The sequence below is a fragment of the Arvicanthis niloticus genome, chromosome 7 (genome assembly GCF_011762505.2).
Source record: "Arvicanthis niloticus isolate mArvNil1 chromosome 7, mArvNil1.pat.X, whole genome shotgun sequence".
NCBI classification, from domain to species: Eukaryota; Metazoa; Chordata; class Mammalia; order Rodentia; family Muridae; genus Arvicanthis; species Arvicanthis niloticus.
Window position 1 is genome coordinate 66,878,539 of NC_047664.1, and position 26,100 is coordinate 66,904,638.

At 43.3% G+C, this 26,100-nt stretch overlaps 1 protein-coding gene across 2 annotated transcripts; it reads right to left on the minus strand.

The window, feature by feature from the left end:
* Nucleotides 1-3,019: 3,019 nt before the first annotated feature.
* Nucleotides 3,020-25,706, minus strand: Ugdh (UDP-glucose 6-dehydrogenase). Of its 2 annotated transcripts, none has more exons than XM_034508578.1 (12): nt 25,430-25,706; nt 17,130-17,298; nt 13,836-13,937; nt 13,243-13,443; nt 12,944-13,141; nt 12,124-12,271; nt 9,676-9,770; nt 8,457-8,587; nt 7,389-7,522; nt 6,893-6,984; nt 6,672-6,782; nt 3,020-3,859 (listed from the first exon to the last, which is right to left on the minus strand). In XM_034508578.1, the coding sequence occupies exons 2-12, from the start codon at nt 17,289-17,291 to the stop codon at nt 3,752-3,754; spliced, it is 1,482 nt and encodes a 493-aa protein (XP_034364469.1). In that variant the 5' UTR covers nt 17,292-17,298; nt 25,430-25,706; the 3' UTR covers nt 3,020-3,751. The 2 variants fall into 2 exon arrangements, with proteins under 2 accessions (XP_034364469.1, XP_076794664.1); XM_076938549.1 differs by having other exon boundaries at nt 3,706-3,859; nt 9,676-9,788; nt 25,430-25,575.
* Nucleotides 25,707-26,100: the final 394 nt, after the last annotated feature.

Consider the following 26,100-nt stretch of genomic DNA (forward strand, 5'->3'; position numbering starts at 1 on the left):
CCAAAGTCACCTTCCTTACCTGCCGCAAGCAGAATTCTTTTCCTCATGTTCCTCTTCCACTCCAGACCAAAACCAGCCTTTATTTTCCTGTCTGTTGTGTGTGTGTTCTGAGACAGGGTCTCACTGTGTAGCAAAGGTTATCCTGGAACACACTTCTGTAGTCTAGGCTGTCCTGGAACTCAGGGCATCTGCCTGCTCTACCTCCCAAGTGCTCACTGTAGGCCACTAGGCCTTGTGCCTTTTTTTGTTGTTGCTAAATTTTAAAATAAGATCTACTTTGTAAAATGATTTGTATGTGTGTTATCTTCCATAGTTATTTGTGTCTGTGTGTGGGTGCCCGTGTAGGCCAGGAGCACTGGGTCCAACCAAGCTGCGTCCCTTGCTCTATAGCCTTTATAAGTACTGATTTATTTTAAAAGCTTACGTGGGATTATCCACATTACATGTTTACAGTATAGCCACATAAAATCTCCTTTGTAAGACACAGAATAAACAAAGACAGGATTTTGGGTCAAAGATAAATTTGAGCTTTATTATTTTAGAAAGGACTTTCTCAGGTCATTGCTGTTCCATATCACTCTGACTCTTTGTGCCAGTGGTCTCTTAATAAAAATCTACTTCTGATATTAGAGTGTTCTCAGCAGCAAGGAAAAAAACTCTCTTCAAACAGGTTCTATTAATTATGGGCATTCACACCACCAAACAGGAAGTGGGTGTCAGGGATGATTTCATGGTTCAAGGAAGCCATTAGAAACGACCAGTCTTCAGCTCCTCCTCTTGGTAAGGCAAGCCTTGTACTTCAGATGCTCTCAACTTGGATGCCCAAGACTGATATTTACTGCCCTGCACTACGAGGACCACCATTGTTTTTTTAAAGATATATTAATGTGTATGTATCTGTGTTCATGTATGTGTGTGTGTGTGGGGGGGGGGGGTGCCTGTAGGTCAGAGGTGTGTCAGATCCCCTAGAGCTGGAGTTAAGAGGTGGTTGTGAGTGGCCTGACATGGGTGCTATGAACTAAACTGGTCCTCGGGAAGAACAGCAGTGCACTTACCACTGGGACATCTCTCCGGCCGCATTTGTTTGGTGTTTGGTTTTTGTTTTGTTTTGTTTTGTTTTGTTTGAAACAGGATCTCATATAGCCCAGGCTTGTCTCATTATGTAGTCAAGGCTATCCTCAAACTCCTGACCCTCCTGCTTCCATTCTCCAAGTCTGTTACTTCACTTGGCTTTACTCTTTTAAAATTACTATTGTATCTCTATGATTTTTGTCCAGAAGAACACATGCCAGAGTGTAGTGGAGGTCAGAGGCCAACACTACAGAATCAGGTCTCTTCTTCCACCTTTCCGTGGGCTTCAGGGATCAAATGGAGGTGTGTGTAAGTTTTTCTTTTGTGTGGTGTAACTCTGTGCATGCTTTGCATGCATGTACATGTATATGTGTGAGTGTGCACACTTGTGTGCCTTACAGTGAGAGTGGAAGTCACAGACAACCTGAAGCTGGTTCTCCCTCCACCATGTGATTCCCGGGAATTCAACTCAGGTCAGACTTGGTGGCAAGTGGCTTTTTTACCCACTTGGCCCTCTTACTAGCCCCATACTTTCTTTCTTAAAACTATGGTCTTTAATTCATACAGTAGAGGACAAAAGAGTCTCAAATTGCTGTACCCACTTATATGCTGTTCCTCATCATAAATAGCAAATTTCCAAGGCTCCGTCTTTGGCCCATTTTCTTCCATTTGCAATTTTTCTACCTTTTGAACTATAACTGTATTCCACAATTATTTACTTTTCCACTCTATGCACAGACACTTCCTCCAATTAAAAAGGAGTGCCTAATTTTTTTATTTTTTTGAGACAGGGTTTCTCTGTGTGGTCCTGGCTGACCTGGACCTTACTTTACAGACTGGGATTAAAGGTGTGTGGCACTTTTGCCCAGTGTAGGAGTGCCTAATCTTAACTGCTTTAGCAAGACGTCTGTGTGTTTATAATCCTATTGACAAACATACAGAAGACTTCTAATCCATGAATCAGTTCTCAGGAGTCTTACAAATAAGGGTTAATCCTTAAACCAACATGAGTTCTGATGTCTGCAAAGCTTTTCTGGGGTGCCAAGTAGCCAATGGTTTTTATGTTTTGTAGGCCATGGGACAAAATTGAGGGTATTGTGTAGGAAATTATAAGCATTTAAAATGTAACTATGGCTAGAGTGGTGACTCAGTGGTTCCATTCCCAGCACCCACATCGTGGCTTACACAGCTGTCCATAAGCCTAGGTCCAGGGGCTCTGACCGCTTCAATTTCTGTTTTTACTTAATCACACAAGTTCTAAAGGGTGAAACATGTATTTGCTTAACAAAGTTTGTATATCCTCAGTGCATAAAATGGAAATAGGACATCATCAACCCAGGTGAAAACAGCCACTGCAAATAACTTATCAAGAGACAGAAAATAGAAAGCTACAGATAAGTCTCAGCATTAAAACCACTACTGCTCTTGCAGAGGACCAGGGTTCAGTTCCCAGAACCCACATGATGGTTTACAGCCATCAATAACTCCAGTTCCAAGGAGTCTGATGCCACATATAGGAAAACATCATATACATAAAATAACTAAACATACAAAATGTCTAATACAAGTGGGAAGGCACACAAGAATTCTTTAGATGTATACTGGGCTAGCAAGGTGACTCGGGGGATGAGAGTGCCCACCACAAGCCTGCCATGGTTCAACTCCCGGGACTCATACTGTGAAATGACAGAACAGAGTTTCTTCTGACCTACACACACAGAAATAAAAGACAGATGTAATGTTTTAAAAAATGCTGAGATGGGTGAAGATGCTTGCTGCAAAGCTGACCACCTGAGTTCAAAGTCCAGGACCCACATGGAAGGAGAGAGCTGAGCACTCTTAGTGGTGGTGACCTCTGACCTCTGCACATGGACATGCCCCACATCCCCTCCAAAAAAATAAATGAACATAAAGAAGACCATAAAGAAGATATATGTAGATTGGAGAATCCAGTTTACACATGAGATTTTATTGGTTTTCTTTGCTTAAAGAAAAAATTCAAATTGTAATAGAAATTAAAAAATCAAAATAAAGGTACCAAACATTTCTTGACTCGTAGGTGCAAACATAACAAGCAGCTACAGAGGCTAAGGAACAGAACGAAACAGACCATACGACTGATTTTCTCCTCAGGTTAAATTTTTCATAAAAAAGAAAGCCCTGCTCAAGGTAAACATACAGAGAAATGCAGTGATCTTTTGGGGAAAACAAAAAAACAATTAAAGCCACTAATGACATAATCTCATTAAAACAAAAGGCCAGAGAACTTTAAGCAGGCTATGCCCACACAGTGATTTCATGGCTTCAAAGTCCCATTTAGTGAGAAGCAGACAGACAACACAGGAGAACAAGACTGCCTTTCCCTCATGTTATTAAAGTGCAGTCTGGACAATCTGTAATGCTAAAAAGTTCAAGGGTTTTTATTTTACAAAAACTGACATTTGAACCAACATGATTGTTTTCCATCCATTCAATAACCGAGAGGACAATAATATAAAAATATGTAAAAATTATTCTAGACTCATAATTAGATATGCTAACACCCATATAGCTAGTATAAATTTGATGATTACAAAAATATTTTTGTTTCCTTAAAAACATGTAGTTCATTTACCATTTAGTATCAGACAGACGCTGGCTACCCTGAAGTACCAAACCATCACAGGTAAAAGGGTAATGTCTAGACTTTGGGTTTCTTGTTAGGTGGATCCTGAAGACTAAACTTTGGAATTTCACCAGGAGTATATGGAATTCTCTTGGAAGATACCTTTTTGCCAATTGTTTCAATCTGAAGAGGGAAAAAAGTAGAATTATTAACCACAGCACATGTATGTAAGAACTCTATACTGCAGAGATAAGATGAGAAACTTTTTCAAGTTCTCTGAGTTGCTGAGAGATCTTTGGCTTTTTTACTTTTTGATGTTTCTGGAATCAAGTGCCACCCCACTTTGCTGGCTTGATTTTGTTGGGATTTATAGAGACGAGGTCTTGCTATGAGCGCTAGCCTCTTAACTCACAGAGCCTCCTGCTTCTGCCTCCCAAGTGCTAGAGTCACAGGCGTGAACCAGCACCTGCAATTACCAAGTTTAAAAAGAAACAAGCACCTCACCTTTTATGGATCCAGGTACCCTGTCTGCATGTGCACCTGCCTGAACACTAGAGGTTTTCTCTAGCTATTCTGGAACTCACTATGTAGACCAGGCGTGTGTGTGTGTGTGTGTTTGTGTGTGTGTGTGTGTGTGTGTGTGTGTGTGTGTGTGTGTCTTGCCTATACATGCACATATTAGGAACTGAAGTCAGGGCCTTCTGAAGAGCAGTGAATGCTCTCAAAGTCCGAGCCACCTCTCCAGTCCCACACAACCCCTTACTGGTGTAATTTTCTCTCCTCTGTGGTAGATATAAACTACTCTATTTCTATATCTCGTTTGAATTGAAAATTAATTCTTTCATTCTGACTCATACTACAGAGGATGCCTGCTTTATTTATAGTAGTCTGTATTCCTACCGAGTGACTTACACACTCTCCCTTATTTAGTGAGCCCATTTCCTATTTTATTTTTGAGGCAGGGTATGAAGTCCAGGCAGGCCTGGAGCTACCTATGCAGCGGAAGATGACCTTGAACTCCTCGCCATCCTGCATCTGCCTCCCAAGAGCAGTTATAGAAGGTGCTACTGAACCCAGCTGAATGAAATTTTAAAAAGTTCTACGAGAGGAAGTTAAATTTTCTAAGGACTTAAAATCATTTATTTTATATATATGGTAACACCCATATAGCTAGTATAAATTTGATGATTACAAAAATATTTTTGTTTCCCTAAAAACATGTAGTTTATTTACCATTTAGTATCAGACAGACGCTGGCTAAACCTGAAGTACCAAATCATCACAGGTAAAAGGGTAATGTCTAGACCATATATATATATATATATATATATATATATATATATATATATATATATATATATACACACACACACACACATACACACATATGGTGTTTTGCCTATACATGCACATATGTATGTACACTGTGTATGTGCCTGGTATCCTTGGAGGCCAGGAGAGGACCCCTGATTACCTAGAACTGGGATTGGAGATGGCTGTGACTCACCATGTGGGTGTTGGAAGCTAACCCCGGGTCCTGTGCAAAAGCAGACCCATTTCTCCAGATATTCATTCATTCATGTATTGGTTTATTAGGTTGTTGTGACTGGTTTTCTCTAGCTGTCCTAAAACTCATTCTGTAGACCAGGCTGGCCTCAAACTCAGGGATTCACCTGTCTCTGCCTCCCAAGTGCTGGGATTAAATGTATACACCCAGCTAAATTTTTAGAATATTTATCTTTCTACACATGTAGAAATAACATTTAGAAGATAACCCTCCTGGAAAAGCAACCCTGCTGCTCACTTACCAACTAAGGAAAGTAAGACAGAGGAGTTTCCAAGGAGTTAGCAGAGTTGCCAGCTGACTCTGCCTAGACCTAGTGTCTCAAACGGCAGAGAAAAGGACCTTTAGCAAGTGAGTGAGAGGTTAAAGAAACCAGATCCAGCATTTGTGGTGAGTAGATAAGGCCTTCCTAGCCCCTCTAAGGCAGTGCTGAGGACACGCAGAAGCTTAGCGTGGCGCCATGCTGGCAGCCCTCCTCCAGCAACTGCTTTTAATCTTCCACAAATTATTCTGCCAGCAGCCTCTACTCCATGTCCACACTGCTCCAGGAGGCAGCGAGTAAACCTGTTAGTCCTTGCAGGACTCTGGCACAGCAGGGACAGGTGGGACACACAGATGCACTGCGCTGGGCCTGTTCTGTCAGCTTTGCCAAGCTCCACATCGATGAATGTGAGTGGAAAGAGGGCTATAAGGCCTATATTCTTCCCTCAGACTTCTCATGGCACAAAGACAGTGCTGAGTGTCTGAAAGGTGCAGGAGGAACACCAGGTGATGAACATGGGTACCTAGCGAGGTGGATGGTAGCTATTCTTACAGGAGGATGACACTGTTGCTACTTGATGAAGCATTTCCTCAGTGGCCACCCACAATCAAACCCCACCCCTCACCCACGGCTTCACTGGGGTATGACGCTCAGCTGTGAATAACAAGAGTGCACCATGTAACCACAGTGGGTCTTCTTACTTGACCTTCCAGGTATGGGGTGAGATAGGACACAAGCTGTTTCCATATCATAGGCACCTGATACCCTCCTACTGCCAAGGGAAGGAAGCCAACCTTAGGTTAGAAACAGGAAGAAGTAGAATGGTTCTAAAACTCCGGACTTTGCAGAGAACAGGCCTCTTGTCCTGGTTATCTTACTGTCCTATTGCTAACTTAGAAAATATGATGCTTTGAAACCCATACAATGAGTTTACAGATCATACATGGCCATTGAGGAGGCTCAATGAGAGGGTAAAGGTACTTGCTACACAAGCCTGAAGCCCTGTGACAGAAGGAAGAAGGGACGGGCTAACTGACTCTACATCGTTGTCCCCTGACCTCCACATATATCCCACCCAAAATCATGCATATGGATACACAATAATAACTAAAATAAAATAACAATGACCAAACAAACAAACAAACAAGCCAGCCCAGAATCCTGATTACCTGGAAGCCTATGGTCTGTAGTTCACTGTGGAGCCCATCCAGGACACGCCGACCATCAAAGATAAAGGCTGGCTTCAGCATTTTTTTATGAATCCGTTCATAATCCAGTTCCTGTGTAGACATACAATGGAATAATTAGAACATACATGTAGACACATCCTCGACTAGTGTTTACACTGGAATGCTTCTAGAATTTTCCTTGATGTAATCTGAGACGTCACCTTAAACATGTCCCATTCAGTGCAGATGACAAGGGCATGGGCTCCATCACATGCTTCGTATGGATCCTTGGAAATGGTCACCAGCCTGGACACTATAAAAACAGCAACGACCAAACGAGATGAGAAACGAGGCACTGGAAGTTACGTGTTTTTAACACTCGTCCTGTAGGAGTATCTGACAGTGAATGAATGGGAAGTGAGAACCAGGAGCACCCCGAAACTTTCTTCACAAGTATTTCCTGGGGAATCTCTGGGGCTCTGTGGATATCACTGAGCTGTATCTCTGGCTCCTATAAACACTACCAGATTAAAGCACAGCTGATAATGTCCGTTCAAAGCTGAGAACACAGTACCTAAGAGTTAATTTTAGAGAAACAAGGCTGAATACTGGGCAAAGCACTGGCAAGAAGTGACAGAAAAACAACTACTCAATAAAGGGTTCAAAGACAAGCCAGCTGTGTGGGTTCCACCCAGAGGCTTTGTGGGAGAGCCCTACCTTGGTCCTCTGCTGAGACGCCTGGGTGAGAAAGATCCACCACTATCTGTTCCCTGGGCACTTTTGGATCATATATGTGGAGGTGTGCGCCCTCATCCATCAGGAACTTGCTAATGTAGATACTGGAGGATTCTCTGAAGACACACAAGTCATTGTTTCAAAGAGCATATTCTAATAACAGGGAATTTAACATACGGGTAAGTTCTGCTTACGCTTAATTGGTGAGGACACTGATGCTTTTTTATTCTGTCTCTCTGTCTCTCTGTCTGTCTGTCTGTCTCTCTCACATACACACACACACACACACACACACACACACACACCAGTGCTCACACACAGAGAGAAAACGGAGACACACCAGCCCTCTTCTGCTTATTGTGACACCATACTAACATCCCTCTCCTGACATCTTTATATAATGGAGAATAAAATACTATAGAAAATACATATATACATGTATACACACATGAGCTTCCATTCATTTCTACCAATTGAAAGATAAGGATAAGATGAAAGGTTCCCTCAAAAAACCAAAAGAAAGGTTCCATGCCCTCAAAGGGTTTGAAATGGGTTGTGTGTGTGTGTGTGTGTGTGTGTGTGTGTGTGTGTGTGTGTGTGTGTGTAACCACATGGTAATCAGAGAACAACTTGCAGGGATTGACTTATTGGCTTTTTCTTTCCACCATGTTGAATCTCATGAGGCCTAGAAGCAAGTGCTTTTATGCACTTCTGGCCATGACATGTTTTAAAGCGAGCCAGTGAAATAATTAGCAGGTAAAAGTGGATTCCACTGTGGAAGAGAGAACTGACTACTCAGACTTGTTTTCTGACTGCCACACACATACCATGTGTACTCGTGCATACACACTCCACACCACGCCATCCTGGCCTGCCTGGAACTTGCTATGTAGACCAGGCTGGACTCCAACTCACGGAGATCTGCCTGTCTCTAACTCTACTTCCCAAGTTAATACTGTATTTGGTAAATATCAGTAAGATTAAAATCAAACAAACAAACAACCCCACACACACATACACATTTTCTAAAATGTTTTAAAAAACAGGTACCTGGTATCGCCAGTATCCTTTTTGAATGCAAACCCCAAGATAGCTATCTTCTTATCGGTCACTGTATTAAACAGGCTGTCTATGATCCGTGATGCAAACCTTCTCCTCTGGTAGTCATTCATGTCTATGACCTGAAATTAATATGTATAATATACAATATTAGCTTACAAAAGTATAGACTAGGACATACATGTGGTTTTATAGTAAATTCTACTATACAAATATACAGCTTACATATTAATGACAAAGTTTACCTAACATTTTTTTTTCTAACATTTTGTTATTTAGATTTAAGTATGAAAATTAAAAAATCCACCAATTGCCAGATGTGGTGGCACACATCTTTAATCCTAGCATTTGGAAGGCAGGCAGAATTCGGAGTTCTGGGCTAGCCTGGTCTAGAGAACAAATTACAGGACAGCTACAGGTATACAGAGAAACCCTGTCTTTCGCAAGACAAAACGAACAAATAAGTAAAATAATAATAAAATACAGCAATTCCCTTCCTCAGAGCCTTCCTGAAATGTTCACTGTCTTTTACTTGATTTGCTGTGAGTGAAGCTGAGTGAATTATGTCATTTCTTAGAGTCTCGTCTCATCTAAAATTGGGGATACTGTTAGTGATGAGGACCAAATGATATTCTGCATACAAAGTGCTCCCGAAGAGAACCCAGAACAAGCAAGCATTTGATAAGCTGGGAAGGGTTCCTGTTTTAGCTCCATGAAACTGAAAGTATCCACAGACGCAAACTACTTGAAAATATTACAGTGCTGGTTCTTAAGTTTCATAGAAAAGCATGCTTCACACCAAGTTCCAGGGCAGACTGAACTCCACAGTGACACAGAGCCTTATGATGGGGCATGCCTGTAAGTCTAGCACTGAGGAGGAGGCGGCGGCGAGGGAGGAGGTGTACGAGGGCACTCTCAGCTACAAAGTAAGTTCAAGACCAGCCTGTTTACAGGAGACAGTCTCAAACACATGTACCAAAACACAAAGGATAATATTACTTCCTGGCTTATTCTGGGGGCAAATTTCATTTAAAAATAAGAAGTACTGGTGTATCAAAAATGCCCATCACAGTTGACTAGGAAAAAAAGATGAACTGAAAACAGACACTCATTAGATGAACCTGAAATAAGTAAATGCAAAACCATTTCACCAAGGGTGCCATGTTTAACTAGAATCTAATGAGAAGTTATTAACTACAAAGATAGATACCTGCTGCCAGTAACGAGCCACTTCGGGCAGGTTCAGAGCCTCACAGAGATAAACCAAATTCAGAACATCTTTTTGGAAGCAGCTCCCACCAAAACCTGAGGGAACAAAATAAGCTGACAATATTTTCAGGTAAGACCCAGAAACTAAATCCTGAGGCACAGCTTACACAACATTGGCAACTTTTATTCAGATTTTAAGTAATAAAATTCAGATAGCAGAAATTTTTTTTTTTTTTTTTGCAACCACACAGTGAATTTAAGCCAAGCCTGGGCTACATAAGACCCTGTATCAAGATGAAACAACATAGAAAAAGTGGCTTATAATCATGTGACATTTATAGGTAATCCGCTCTTCAAGTACTTCCTAACTGGCTCCCCAACACAGGTTTCACTAAAGCGACATTTGACCTTTGTCCTTTGAAAAGAGAACTCTCCTCTTTATTCACGTGTATTTTGCCTGCATGTACAAGTGAGCTGATTTACAGAGGCCGTGGAAGTGCCAGAATCAACACCGGTCAGCCACAAGAATAAACACTCTCAACACTTTCTCCAGCCCAACTTGACCTTTTCCTCACATTTCTCTTCTATTTCTTCTGTCACTTACCTGGCATGATTCCCTATGTCTCCCACTTTACCACAGTTAGTAAAATTCTAAGGTAAAGGGCCTGACGGTAAATATTTCCGTCTTGGTGGGCCATAAAACCCCTGCCATGACCGTTAACCTCTGCCACTGCAGCTCCAAAGTAACCAGGAGAAGAGAAAGGCTGTGGGTGTGGGGTGACTATGTCCCCGTAACACTTCTGTACAATGAGCCGTGGGTGGGTGTGGGCAAGGTGTGCTAGCTCACCTTTGAGCTAGTGTAATTCAGGCTGCAGCAGGGAGGTCAAAACCTCAGCGTCGGCAAAACCTCAGCCTCAGAAACATCTGGCCTCAGTATTTGATTCTGAGTAAGTTACAAAGCGCTCCTCTAACGTGAATACCCTCGAGAGAGAGTCACAGCACCGTCTTAGTAGTGCAGAGCACTGAAAACATCAGGCACGGTGTTCCACATCTGTAACGCTGGCTCGGGAGAGGCACAAGGAGCTGGTGGCCAACCGTGACTATAAAGCAAATTTAGGCCAGCTGGGCTGTACGAACTTCTGTCTTGAAAGAAAAAAAAAAAAAACTTAAAGGATAAAACACTGATGTAGACGGTGGCACATAATGTGTCTTTTACAAATAGTTTCATTATAGTTGGAGAAAACATCAGAAAGGCAGGGTAGTGACATATAGCCTCAAAAACTCTGTGTGTGTGTGTGTGTATGTGTGTGTGTGTGTGTGTGTGTGTACTCTCATGGTGGTGGGACTGAATCCATGCCTTGGGCATGCTAGGCAAGCACTCTAACACTGAGCCATGTCCTACCTAACCCCTTTCTATATGTTTTATTATGAGAAAGGGTTTCACTAAGTTGTGCTCTATAAAGTATTTTTAGTGCTACAATACAGTCTAACTACCACCAATAATGAGAAATCTACTTACAATAGCTGTAAAGTTAATTTACAGATTGAGGTAAGGGCAAGTATGTGTGGGCAGGCCTGGTGGCACATGCCCATAATTCCAATTACCTTGCAGGCAGAGGTAGGAGCATAGAAGACTCAGACCTGCCTGGGCTACACAAGTTCAAGGGCATCCTGGGCAACTTATATAACAGAGGCTAGCCTTAAACTCCCAATCCTCCTGCCTCTACTTCTTAAAGGCAAAGATAAGAGATGTCCACAGTGTGCCCAGCTTCACTTAATATTTACAACCTAATGGAAGGTACTGTGTGGAAGTCAGAGGATGGCTGGAGAGAGTCTGTTCAAACTCCAGTCACCAGGCTCGGGGACAGGGGCTCTTACCCATGGAGGCATCTCCCAGGCCCTAGATCTGTGTTCTAAAGACTTATTTTATGTGTATGAATGTTTTGCCTGCATGTATGCATGTGCACCACATGCATGCCTAGTAAGTCGAGAGAGCTTAGGATGCCTGGAACTCTTGTCCAGATGCTTCCAGATGCTTATGGGTTACCACGTGGGTACTGGGAATTATACATGAGTCCTCTACAGGAGCAGCCAGTGCTCGAACCACTAAGCCATCTCCCCCAACTCCTCTAGAATTTTTTTTCTTTTTAAATTTTTTTTCTCTTTTTGAGACAAGGTTTCTCTCTGTAGCCCTAACTGTCCTGTAATTCCCTCTGTAGACCAGGCTGGCCTCAAACTCACAGAGATTCACCTGCTTCTGCCTCCAGAGTGCTAGGATTAAAGGCATGCACCACCACCACCCAGCAAATCTTTTTTTTTTTTAAACAACAGATATTAAATTAAAAACAAACAAACAAACAAACAAACCTCTCCCATAAAGAGGTTCCACAACCCTGGAAGTGTTAGTAACCCATTTACTAGAGAAACAGGTAGAGAACATTTTGTTTACCAACGCTGGCCTTTAGAAACTTATTCCCAATTCTTTGGTCCATCCCGATGGCTGTTGCCACCTCCTCCACGTCAGCGCCTGTCGCCTCACACAGAGCACTTATGGAGTTGATGCTGCTGATCCTCTGGGCAAGGAAAGCGTTGGCCGCCTTTAAATAGAGACAGGAGAGATGACGCATGAAAGAGCAACTTGGCCGGGCAGTGGCGGCTCTACAGTACAGATGCAGCTGCAGTAGTCAGTAACTACTACTTAGAAAGAACTCTGAGCCGGGCAGTGGTGGCGCACACCTTTCATCCCAGCACTTGGGAGGCAGAGGCAGGCGGATTTCTGAGTTCAAGGCCAGCCTGGACTACAGAGTGAGTTCCAGGACAGCCAGAGCTATACAGAGAAACCCTGTCTCAAAAAAACAAAAAGAAAAGAAAAAAAGAACAACGTTGTCTGTCAGTACATTTCATTGAGGTGATGTGAATCACTAAGCAGGCCTAAGAGATACTGACAGACTCATGCTAAGGAGACAGTGAAGGCAGTAACAAAACAGAACTTAATATGGAAGGACTGGGAAGCCGTGCAGGGCTACAGAATGTGACTACCAGGTGAGACTCAGGGAGTAACCCCCAATACTGAAAAACAGAACAGAGTAAATGCGTGGTGTGTGTGTGTGTGTGTGTGTGTGTGTGTGCTTGCGTGCCTGCGTGCATGTATGTACTGATCCCCACAGTCAGGAAGCTGGGTTTTGAGTCTGACACTGGCCTGAGTAACATCAAATACCCTGCCTCAACACAAGAACACTTTAATGAAGAGTTGCAAGCTCTGCACTAACCAGCTTAGAAAGCTCTGAGGACCAAGTGTTGGTGGTGAGGATCTTCTCCTTAGGAACCCAGTGCTCATACACGGCACAGAGCGCCCGGACAGCTTTCTGGCCCTCTGGGGTTTCATCCCCTCCGATCAGGACTCTGTCCGGGTTCTTCAGGTCCTTGATGGCTGTTCCCTCTGCCAGGAACTCGGGATTGGACAGTACCTAGAACAGCAATACAAAAGAGAGTTTTAGGATAGAATGAATTGCGGGTAACTTTAAGGCATCAGTCTTGACCTAAGAAGAATTAATTTCTTCCTTCATACCTGTAAATTCAGGTTGGGCTTTGTGTTGGCGTCAAATATGCGGCGGATGCTTTCTGCTGCCCGCACAGGGACTGTGCTTTTCTCAGTCACAATTTTGTACCCATTTGAGTTCTGCACAATGCGGCGAGCACAAGCTTCGATATACTTCAGATCTGCTGCCCGGCCTTTTCCCATCCCATATGTTTTTGTTGGTGTGTTCACCTAGTGAGAGCATTTGGGATGAAGACAAGAGGGCCTATGAAGGCTGTTCAGTGCTTTCAAGATAGCCCAGACTAGCAGTTAACTAACTAATCAACAGCCATAATGCCCTTAACTCTCACAGAATAACACACTTTACATACATAGCCACTGAAAGAAACAACTGAGAGGATCAAGAGAACTCTTGTGGAGAAGCTGCCGTACGTGTGCCAGATATGGGGTGAGCAGGTGAATTCCAATCTAAGTCCAGGAGACAAAAATGAATGCACAGGTCCCCACTCTAAAGGACTGCCTATTACATGCAATATATTATCATGTTATAGCTTAATACCAAATAAAACCATGAAGCTTTCACAGACAGGTTTAAAAATCACATGGCAAAGCAAATTACTTACAGAAATAAATACCAGATCGGCTTCTCTGATGGCATCATCAATATTGGTAGAAAAAAACAGATTTTTCCCTCGACAGGATTCGACTACTTCTTTTAGCCCAGGCTAGAGAAGGAAAAAGGGGAAGGAGCTGAGCACTCAGTATTAGCATCAGTCCTGAGAAGACAACCACAGAATCACCCTGGTCAGGGGGACGGTGGTGCTCTACGTTAAAGGTCTAGATTTCCCGGTAGTGTTTTTACAATAGCCGAGGACGGCAGGATGGCCGTGCACACTTGCAGTGCTGACATTTAGAAGGCCGAGCCAGGAGAACTGAGTCTGAGACGAGGATGACCTACACAGTGACTTTGAGGTCAGCCCAGGCTACATTGGGAGGTACTGTGAGTACCAAAAAACAAACAAAGGGGGGCTCACACACAGAACAGTAAGTAAGGCTGTCACCATTAAATGAAGCAAAGCTAAACTGACAGGAAGGTCGGCCGCTCTAAAATGCTGTGTCATTATTGACCATGCACCTGGGTGATGCGTTAACCATTAACTCCTCCATATCAACTATTATCAGATCCTTCAAGGCCCTGTGATTTCAACCAAACATTTTGCACTGTCATTATGAATGCAGTTCTCCCCACTCTGTGACTCATATCATCAATGTGATTGCAAAAGTCAGTATTTACTTCATATAGACAGACATCAGGATGTATTTTTTTTTAAGTCCTCCTGTAAGAAACACTGAAAATCTTCATTACTTTTTCCATGCAATTTTATGTTTAAAAAAATTGAGAGCTGAATGTGGTGGCACAGGCCTTTAATCCCAGCACTTGGGAGGCAGAGGCAGGCGGATTTCTGAGTTCGAGGCCAGCCTGGTCTGCAGTGTGAGTTCCAGGATACCCAGGGAAACACAGAGAAACCCAAACCAACCAAAACAAAACAAAAACAATCCTATATTTATTTTGGGTATGTGTGTGTGTGTGTGTGTGTGTGTGTGTGAGCGCGCACGTGCACATCAGAGATGTCCTTTTTTTGTTTTTGAAGACTTTATGGAGGTGATAGAGAGATGACTCAGCAGTTTAGAGCACCATCCGCTCTTGCAGAGAACTGGAGTTTGATTCCCAGCATTCACTTGGTGGCCCCCAACCATCGTAACACCAGTTCCAGGGGATCCAAGGTCCTCTTCTGACCTCCAAGAGCACCAAGCATGCATACTGTCTATCTACATACAAACATGTACATACATGTGTACTGTCCACATACAAACATGTACGTAAAACATTCATACATGTCACATCTATTCTTCATTACATTTTAAATTATTTACATTTGGGGGGGAGCACACTCACCATGGCATGTGCTTGCCATGGTGTGCATACGGAGGTCAGAGGATGAGGACAACTCTGGGGAATCAGTTCTTTCCTACCACTCTAGGGGTCCCAGGTTCAAACTCAGGTCATCAGGTTTGGCAGCAAACACCTTTCTCTGCGAGTCCTCATCTCCCTGGCCCTGAGGCCTTTTAACATAAGCTTTTGGATGAGGAATAATTGTAAACTTATATTCCTGTTACTTAAAAGTAAACAGGACCAGCAACATACATAAACCACTAAAACAAATACAGTGCCACTACCTGCCCTGGATGGATGTCTTTGGTTATTTTGAGTAGGTTCTAGAAAATGAGAGAGACGGTTATGGAGCTGGGATTTTGCAGAGAACAAGGTTAATTCAGTCTTCTGTTAAATGAAGCAATCTGGCATAGCAAGACAAATGCCACATGTTCTAAATGTTGAAGGACCTGCTCTCACAGAACAGAATCAAACAGAGATTACCAGAGGCAGGAAAGCAGGACAGAGTGGTTGGATGAATGATGGATGGGTTCAGAAGTCCAGCTGGATATTGACTTTCGAAACAATAGCTGGTAACTGGGGTTTTGATTTTTGGGTTGGTTTGGATTTTGTTGTTGTTGTTGTTGTGTTGTGTTGTTGTTGTTTGTTTTTTCAAGACTAGGTTTCTCTGTGTAGCCTTGGCTGTCCTGAAGCTTACTCTGTAGACCAGGCTGGCCTCGAACTTATAGAGATCTGCCTATTTCTGCCTTCCAAGTCCTGTGATTAAAGTTGTGCACCACCACCATCCAGCTGGCTGGTACCTGTTAATCATATGTATTTTAAAATAGTTTCATAAAATTCTACTAATGCAAATAAGTGATAAATGTTCCAGGGCGATCATTAAGCACGGTATGTGAAATATCACACGGTATTCCATAAGTATGTACCAATAACTATTAGACTTATACATAACATGTTTATAGGCACCTCTAGCTGCTCTGGAACTCAGAGATAAGTCAGCCTCTGTCTCCCAAGTGCTAGAATTTGGAAGAATTTTTTTTTGAGGTAGGGTATGTCTCTGTAGCCCTGGCTGTCTTGGAATATGATCTGTAGACCAGGCTAGCCTTAAACTCAGAGATCAGCCTGCCTGTGTTGGAGTTAAAGGTATGCACCACGACACCCAGAGGTCTGTTACTTTCTGAGATGGGGTCTCATATATCCCAAACTGGCCACAAACTCACTCTGCTGGGACTGTCCCTCTGACTCCAACTCTTGTGTGGACCACCATGCCTCCTCTTAGGATCTGTGCATGCTGAGTAAGCACTCCTCGACTGAGCAATACCCCAGCCTGGACACTCCTTTCTAAGGGCTTGTCATCTCAGAATACTTGACACGACTGTCACTGTATTATCCTTAATTTCTTTTTCTCCTTTGTAGTACTGGAGAGAAAATCCAGGGCCTGTCACATACTAATCATATGCTACACTGCCATAACATTTCTTATCAGAAATTTTTATTGTATACTTTTAGCCTTTTGCTCTTGATATAGCCCAGACTGGTCTGAAACTCATTATGTAGTTCAGTAATCCTCCTGCCTCAGCCTCTCATCCAGTAGAACACCTAGTTTGTTTTTCTTTTTTCTTTCTTTTTCTTATTATCTGGAACCCAGGGCCATATGTTGGCTAATCAAGCTAGCATGAACTACACCCTAGCACTGTGCAGAACCTTTGCCTTGTTTTGGGAAGGGTCTCTCTGTGTTGTGCTTGGCCTTAAACTAGCTATGTAGACCAGGCAGACCTTGAACTTACTTCAGTCCCCCTGAGAGCAGAGATTACGGGTGTTACGAGCATGCCCAGCCAGACTTTTCTTCATTGACTTGGTTGCAGTCATAGATTGCACAATAGTAGTATATATGAAATAGTTAACCAACACAGTAAGAAAACAACAAGCATGAACACAAAGAGCTGCTTAATAAATAGTTCACCTCATAAATAGGAAGGGTTGGAGAATTCCATGCGTTGATCCTGGCCTCGTTCACATCCACAACCGTTACCCTGATCTCAGGGCACATGTGAGCAATGACACTGCATGTGGGTCCACCGACGTAGCCCGCACCAATGCAACAGATCTTCTTAATCTCAACCATGACTGAACTAAAAGGGAGACAATTAGCAATGTTTTAGCATGGAAAACAGAAAACTGGACAAATCACTGGCATATTCATCATAAGTGTCAGATATCGAGAGACATTTTCTATGTTTACTCAGAAATTATGAAAACTTCCAGTGAAAAATAATGTTCCAATCAGATGACTCAGCTTCTTCGCAACTGTGCTAGCACAAAAAAAGAGAGAGTTTATAACAACTGATAGTATTGCACACACAACAAAATTATAATGTCCTGATAGTTAGACAGTAAAGAAATAGAATAAAAGCAGGCTGTGGTGGTAGATTTCTTTAATCCCAGCACTCAGGAGGCAGGTGAATGTGGGTTCAAAGATACCCTGGTCTACAGAGCAAGTTCCAGGACATCACAACCAGGACTACACAGAGAAACCCTGTCTTGAAAAATCCAACAGAGAAGCAAAAGAAGAAAGATGAGGAGGAGGAGGAAGAGGAGGAGGGGAAGAGGAAGAGAAGATGAAGAAGAGGAAGAAAAAGAGGAAGAGGAGAAGATAAACAAGGAGAAGAGGAAGAGGAGGAGGGAAGAGGAGGAGGAGGAAGAGAAGGAGGAAGAAAAAGAAGAGGAGGAGGGAGAAGAAGAAGGAGAAGGAGAAAGCCCAGAGTAAATTTATCCATCAGTGCAATTTGAGCTTACAAAGGCGAGTTTTCCAACAGGTTTAGATGGTCACAGATATTGAAATTGGTTCTATTATTCAGATCTGGCCTTTAAGATTAAGCTCCTGCTTGGCTAAATTTTATTCCTCAAGAATCATGTGGGTAACTTAATTCCCAATGCAAAAGTGTTTGGAGGTGGGGCATAAAAGGAGGAGTTTCCGACTGAGGGCGCTACCCTGAATGGAATAATACCTGTTCTAACAGGGCTTAGGGCTACAGGTTTGAGCTCATGCTCTTTTGTTCTTCCGCCAGGGAATGACACAGCAAAACAGCAAAGTGCCAGATGTCAGCCCCTCCATCTTGGTTTTGCCAACTGTCAGTTGAGCCAAGACACCCTGTTTATTATAAGTCGTCCATCCCGTGTTGTTCTAGCAGCAGAAAATAGAGCAAAATGCCCCTTAAATACTTAAAATTGGCATCAACAGATTATTTTTAAGTATTGGACAATAATCTTAAAACTCTATTTCAACTTTAATCAGAAAACGGGAAAAGGCTGAAGGAAAGCATTTTTAAGTGTGTTTGTTTGCTGGTGTGCACACCTATGGGTGGGCATGCAGAGGCCTGTGGTCCACTTCATGTTCCCCTACTGCTCTTGAGCCTGGAGCTGCTGTTGTCCAGCAATTCCTAGCCATACTGTCTCTGAGCTCTCAGCCCAGAGACACATTTAGTATGTTCTTAACAATCACTAGATTTTACAACACCTAATTGATTGATACTCAAAATTTACAGGGAATTGACTCATGTATAGGAATATCTGGTTACCCACTATAATTGCCGTCAAAATGACCGGTCACTTCAGTTTCTGCCAAGGCCTCAGACATCACTGAATCAAACCCATTCATGCAACCCAAAGAGAAGAAAAATAGTAATCAGAGAGCTTAACAGCTTGTTGTGGATTCGTGCGTGGATCAGAGGAGGTACTCTGGGTCAGCCTGATCACAGTGCTTCCCAAGAATGTAGCTAGGTCTGTGGAAGAGTTTGCTCAGCATGATGACAAAAGGCAGAGTTAGAGTCTCAGTATTGCAACAACCAAACAGACAAACAAACAAACAAGCAAATAAACACAGTTTTAGTTCCCCAAAGAGGGAAGCCTTGCAATTTTAGAACTCTACTAAGAAAGTATTCTTAATGATACACATAAAAGTAAATCTGGGGGACGAGCCAGTTCTTTCCTTCCACCACGTGGATCCCAGAGAGTGAACTTGGATCCTTGGTGGCTACAGCCTTTACCAGCTGAATCATCCTTTTGGTGCCAAAGTAGAACATTACAAGGAAATATCTCTCTAGATTTCTCAGTTCTACACCATCCCTACTGACTACTTCAGGCAGCTCCTTTGCTTCTTGTGTATACCCCCAGCGTACTTTGCCTAAGTATATGTTCTCATATATAATACATATATCATATATGATATACAATATATATATGATACATATACACATATTTACATATATACATATATACATGATACATATATACACATATATGTGATATATACTGCATATACATATATTCATATACACATACACACGTGTGTGCATACATGTGTGTGTGTGTGTTATAATCTTTTTGAGACAGGGTTTCTTTATTATGCAGCTCTATGCTGGCCTCAAACTTAGATCTGCCTCCTGAGTGCTGACATTAAAGGCCTGCACCATCATGCCTGGCATAAACTTATTCCTAAACTGAAGAAACACCATATATAGATAGTCTCTATACATGGCTGGTTTTATTTATTTATTTTTTTTAGCTTACTGTATGCTACAGTCATATCCTCAACTTTAATGGTTAATGGTTATGCTACATTTTTCTATATGGATACACTTACCAAGAACTATTAAAACCATGTTAAGTCTAGTAGATTCCTCAGAAGCCTAAGCAAGTGAGTTAAAAGTTGTCTATTAGCACTTGTGAAGCTACAGAAATAAAACATTCTATTAAATAACTTTTCAGATTGCAAGACTTGCCTCAGTAAAAATACCAAGAGTACCCAGGCTGACTTCTGGCAGTCAGCCATCTTTCCTTGCCTCACCCATCATGCTTTGCCTCCCTACGTGAATGGAAAAGATGATGTTAGAAACACTAAGTGGCTCAGCTCCTGGCAATCTGAAAATCTACCTTCAGGGAGACATGTTTGTAGCCTTCCCTGCAGCTGTCCCACCTCTACACAAGGAAACTTGGGCATCTGGCTTCAGAAAAATTACTTCAATTTGTTCCAGGGCCTAGTCCTTTCCTCCACAGAAAAGTAATGTTTCTAAGCTATGTCTGGTGGCGCATGCCTTTGGTCCCAGCACTTGGGAGGCAGAGGTAGGTGAATCCATGAGTGTGAGGCCTGCCTAGTCTACAAAGCAAGTTCTGGACAGCCAGGGCTACACAGAGAAGCCCTGACTCGAAAAATAAAGAAAGGCAGAGAGAGAGAGAGAGAGAGAGAGAGAGAGAGAGAGAGAGATCATGTGCTAGTAAAATGGCTAACTAATAAGAAGATCACCAGCTAGAAGGCAAAATGAGTGTCCAAGTCCATGGGAGAACAGGATGAGGTGAAGAGGGACCCGTGAGATGGTTCAGAGGGTAAAGCAAGGCTCGTGACCTCATTTCAGTCCCTGGAACCCACATAAAGGGAGAAGGAGAAAACTAGCTCCTGAATATTGCCCTCTGACCTCCACACACATACCCCCCCCACAATAATAATTAATAAAAATCAGGGGGTGGGGAGAGGAAGAGGCAGAAAAGGGTCATCTCAATGCAGAAGTATAAGTTGGGCCTGAGAAGAAAGCCGGAAAGAAGAGTCTAGGTCAGAGTAAAAGAATAAACAGAAGTGAGGTGCTCACTCAGTGAGTAAGCGGTGGGCACTGAGGAGCTGTGAGAGGTGACCACTGTCTCCTAAGCCATGACTGCAGTACAAGTGGCTCTGGATTGTCTCTCAGGACAGCCAGACAGCAATCTGTAAGGCACACTCGAATAGCAATCCACACAGTTGAATGAACCATCATTATTAGAGGCATTGCTACAACTAAAACCTATTCCCTATTGGAGACGGGGGCATGGTTACAAACAGGGTGGGTGGCGACAAGTTTGCATCTGGAGACCGGAAGAGTTAGGAACAAGACAACTGGATTATTTGATGTGACATTTACTTTTATACAAAAGAACAGTGACATGGGACAAAAGAGGAGACATTTTTTGGTTCTAGCAAAATGAAGACAGAAATAAAAATTTCCAGGCTTTGACAGCAACAATTCCTCAAAATTCTCTGTTCTGATGCTTTATAAATGTGGATTCCCAGAAACTACACTACCAGAAACAGATGACCTACATTTCAGGTACAAGTACAGTTGCTCCTCTGTCCCAACAGTTCTATACCCATAGAGTCATGCAACTAACTTCTCTCTCTCTCTCTCTCTCTCTCTCTCTCTGTCTTCTTTCTCTCTCTCTCTGTTCTTTCTGTCTCGGTCTTGTTTCTCGGTCTCTGTCTCTGTCTCGCTCTCTCTCTCTCTCTCTCTCTCTGTGTGTGTGTGTGTGTGTGTGTGTGTGTGTGTGTGTGTGTGTGTAAAATTGGAGGCCAAGCATAAGGGCACACATCTTTAATCTAGGGAAGCAGAAGCAAGCTTGAGGCCATCCTGATCTAACATTGCAAATTCCAGGTCAGTCCCAGCAACAGGGACACCCCGTCTAAAAAAAGAAAATCAGATCTCTACTGCATCTGTATAGACTTTTTCTTCTTGGTGCTTAAACAATAAGATAGAACTATTTACATTTATTTGGTATTACTTTTATTGTTTGTTTTGAGACAAAGCCTCCCTATGCATTCTAGATTGGCCTAGAACTTACTCTGTAGCCTGGGCTAGTCTCCCACCTCTACAATGCTAGCTAGCACTGTAAGTATGTGCCATGATGCTCAGTTGTATTAGGTATCGTATGTAACCTAGAGATGATTTACAGTACACAGGAGGACATGATAGGGTAAGGAAAACAAACACTGCACCATTTTATTTAAAGGACTTGAACATTTCCAGATGTGGGCATTTGCAGTAGTCCTGGAACAAACGTCCCAGAGATACCAAGGGACTACACTGTAAAGTCCCTGCTGTGGTAGCTGTTCCACTGCAGTGTATCTATATCCACTCTGTCTCTCTGTAAGCTGTATCATCATAATTCAACATCTAATCCCTAATTAACTCTGGGCCATATGTTCACCTTCAAGGTTCACAAGACTGAACCAGAACTATCACATATAAGACATCTAGCCAGGCTGGGGACATGGCTCAGTGGTTATTATCACTTTCTGTTCTCCCAGAGGACCTAGTTTTTACCCCCAGTACCACACTGTGGTTCACAACCATCCATTAACTCCAGTTTCAGGGGATCTGATGCCTTCTGACCACAGGTACCAGGCCTGTACATGGTACAGACATACATGCAGCCAAAACACCCAAACACATAAAATAATAACACATCCTTTAAAAGAAAAAGATACCTACCTACCTCCCTAATTAAACTAATAAGTAGAATTTCCAAGTAATGTTGGTCCAGAGGATCTTTCAGGGTTACAACTTAACTTCAAAGCCAAGAAGTTACACCTATTAAAACAGCCGATATCCTCAAACTCAAATTGGACATGCTCTGTTAGCATTCACAGAATAAGCACAGATCAAATGCCTATGGAAGGAAAAACTCCTGGGCTTAAGTTCATAGTTTAATAATGTATCCCAAGCTAATGGGTCCTTTTTAAAATTAGATGTATTTATTTAAAAATTTTTAATGTATACCATGAGTGCCTGGGAGTTAGATGGTTGTAAGTCACCAATGTGAGTGCTGGGAATTGAACCCAGGTCTTCTGAAAGATGAACAAGAGCTCTTCTTTAACCACTGAGGCAGGTCTCTAGCACTAAGGTGGGTGGTCCTTATCAGCTGTTGTTCACTGCCATACCTTTAACATCTAGGATGGCTATCCGTCACTGAGTACTGAGTTAATAACTGTTCCCTGGGCCTCTAGGATTGCAGACTTCATGTTTCTTAGCTTTAGTTAAGATGGCTGATCACAGTTTACAGTAAACAATTTGCTACCTTCCTTACCTACCTAAAAAATGGACTCATTTTCCCTAAGTTACCTCTAATATTATTTGTTTTTATTATGCTGGGGATTAAATCCAGGGTCTCACATGTCACCGGTCGACATTCCACCCCTGTGTCACACCCCCTTGTCCTCAAGTTACTTATCTGCCTTTATTTCAAGACTGTAATTCAGGGTTCTTTCTAAGTAGTAGTTACTGACTACTGCAGCTTCATCTGTACTGTAGAACTGGATGTGTTTAGGCTTTTTTTCCCTCAGTTTTGTGTTTTCCTTCTCCCTCCTCCTCTTCCCTCTTCTCTCCACACACACCCACTTTTCTGTCTCTCAGTAAGGTTTCACTCTGCAGCCAAGGCTGGTCTGGAACTGATGGTGATCTTTCTGCCTCAGCCTCCTGGGAACTGATTACAGTGGCATACAGTGGCATGAACCAGTCGCTACACTCAGCTACTTGAGGTGATCTTCATTTTGGTACCCTTGCCTTGCTAGTTTTCTTAGGAAGTACAGCCTATACAAGACAATGGATTGGAATCACTTAAGAAGACAGATACACAGTGCAAATCAAATAAAGTCACTTGGAAGTTTAAAAAAAAATCCTCAAGAAACTTTAACATGGAGCTTGATACAATGTTATCAATATAGTTTCTATGACAGATGTTTTCTGATTCTTTTTTTTCCTTCCTAATTTTAGTGTTTTAACATGGAGCTTGATACAATGTTATCACTACAGTTTCTATGACAGATGTTTTCTGATTCTGTTTTTTTTTTTTCTTCTGCTACCTTTTACTCTTTATTTTAGTGCTTTGTTTTGTGATATGTGCATGCGGAGGTCAGAGGACAACTTTTGGGGATCCAAGCCTTCTTTTCACTGTAGGTTCTGGGGATCGAACTCACGGTTGTCAGGCTTGTGCAGCAGGTGCTTTTACCAGCAGGCTCACTCACCGTATTCTATTTCTACTTGTATGTACCCTCCAGCCTTCACTGTGTTGACAGAAAAGTGGGCCTGTGTGCTTGCTGAATAGGTCATTCTGAAATGAGTCTTCACCTCAAATATTTTGGGAACCACAATATACCACACCATCCTGAAAATACTGTTCACATAAAATCCCATCAATTCAGGTTAGCATTTCAACCTACAAGATGTCACTAACAGCCAGCAAATGTCCTGTATATGGCAATCTGAACAGAATTCATCCATCTGCCACCCCTTTCACAGCTACTGAAGAAACTAAACAGCAGGCATGATAAAACAGCTGGATACACCAACCTCTGTCATTTCCTGGAAGCACATTTAAAAGATGCCTGATCCAAGAAAAAAAAAAAAAAAGATTGTGAAAGACTTAATTTTATGTCTAACGGGAATGATACACAGCTGTGGAAATTCGAGCAAAGATAGAGCATGCCTAGTGGCTAGAGATTTTATGACACCGAAAGCAATAGAGATTAAAAGAAGGGGGAGGGGGAGGGGATGTATTTTCTAAACCAGGGTTGTGTGGCATTCAGCTCAGACTAGAGCTGAGTACTCAAAAGCACAGCTCACAGCAGAAACACTCAGCTCTTTCAAGTCCAGAACCCCTCAGAAGAAACAGACCAGACTACTGTTCTCCATTTCTTAGGGGATTTGAAAAAAAAAAAAAAAAAAAAAAAAAAAAAAAAAAAAAAAAAAAAACCAACAACCTCAGACTGGCCTTTGAGGTGAGTGGATGAACAGTTAGTCCTCTGTGTATCACACGTATGAGCTCTCTCCCAGCCAGCCCTCCTCTCTTCATAAGAGATTTCTCAACCAACCCTACTCAATTATACGCAGTACGTGAAGATTTTCAAGATCTCACAAAAACATGATCTCTGAAGCCCCCAAGAAAGGCCTTCCCTGACATTAAGTAGAACGTCCAAGCATACGTCCAGAGGTCAACAATGGACTGCAGGAGCCACACACGCCCCCAAGATATTATAGGATAAATGCTTTAGGGCTGCATCTTCAAGGGGCTTTGCTTTCTACACTTAGGGGATACCAGAGGAGAGCAGCGGCCTCCCAGGAGAGCAGCCTCTAATCCCCAACAAAGCTTGGCACAGTGAAGCGCCCCTTAGGCCCCACGGAGAGAACCCTTTCCTTAGTGGGGCGTTTGGCTCTCGGGAGCGGCGGGAAAATCTCGTTCGTTTCAAATCGGAAAATGGAAAGAATGAGAACTGGCTTGAAGACACGCGAATTAAAAACCCGGCTCGGCTGACCTCCTGCAAGCGCACGACGTGATTCCCACCGGGCCCGAAAAGGGGGACCAGGATGGTGCAGTAAGGAGCCCCGCCACGATCGCGGAGCGGCCTCGGACCGCGCGCACACCCGGGCCGCCAGAAAGAGGCACCCGGCGGGGATCCGTGCTTACCCACTTCCAAGGCCGGGGCACAGTGGCGGTACAGATCCCGTTGTCTCGGACAGCGCCTTCCTCCTAAGCCGCAGGCTCCACACACCTCTCCGCCCGCCGCTCCCCGAGTCCGGGGCCCGCGGCCGTATTTAAATGCTTCTGCTGGGGAAGGCGGAGGCTTCATTCCCCTGCAGCCTGGCCTCCCGGGACTCTGGACTCGGCCACCGCCCCGCACTGCCCCGCCTCCCTCCACTCCAGGCCCCCGGGGCAGGCCTCTATTTCCTTCTGGACCCAGAGCGGCTAGGGGGCGGGGTCCGAAATGTATGCTTACGCCCCTTGCGGAGCAGGACGAATCAGCTCGAGCCAACTCACGGGCTCCGCCCCCTCCCGCAGCGAGCGGCGCTGGGCGTGGCTGCGTGCGCCACGGGTCCCGCTAGGCTGTCTAGCTGCAGGGAGGGACTTCGTGGTCTGGGTTGGTCGTTGTGGTCGTCGTGGTCCGTGTTCCTTCCCCATTCTAGGTCCCTGGAATCTGGGATGAGGAAGGTTCGCGCGTGCCAAGTGAACCACCCGTGATCACAGGGCCTGGGAGGAGAGGGCGAACCCACAGAAAGGTCTTCCTGCTTTCTGGCCTTCCCCTTATCCTGGAGCCCGAGCTCGGTTCTCAGCCCCTGGACTCTGATGGAGGGCCCCCG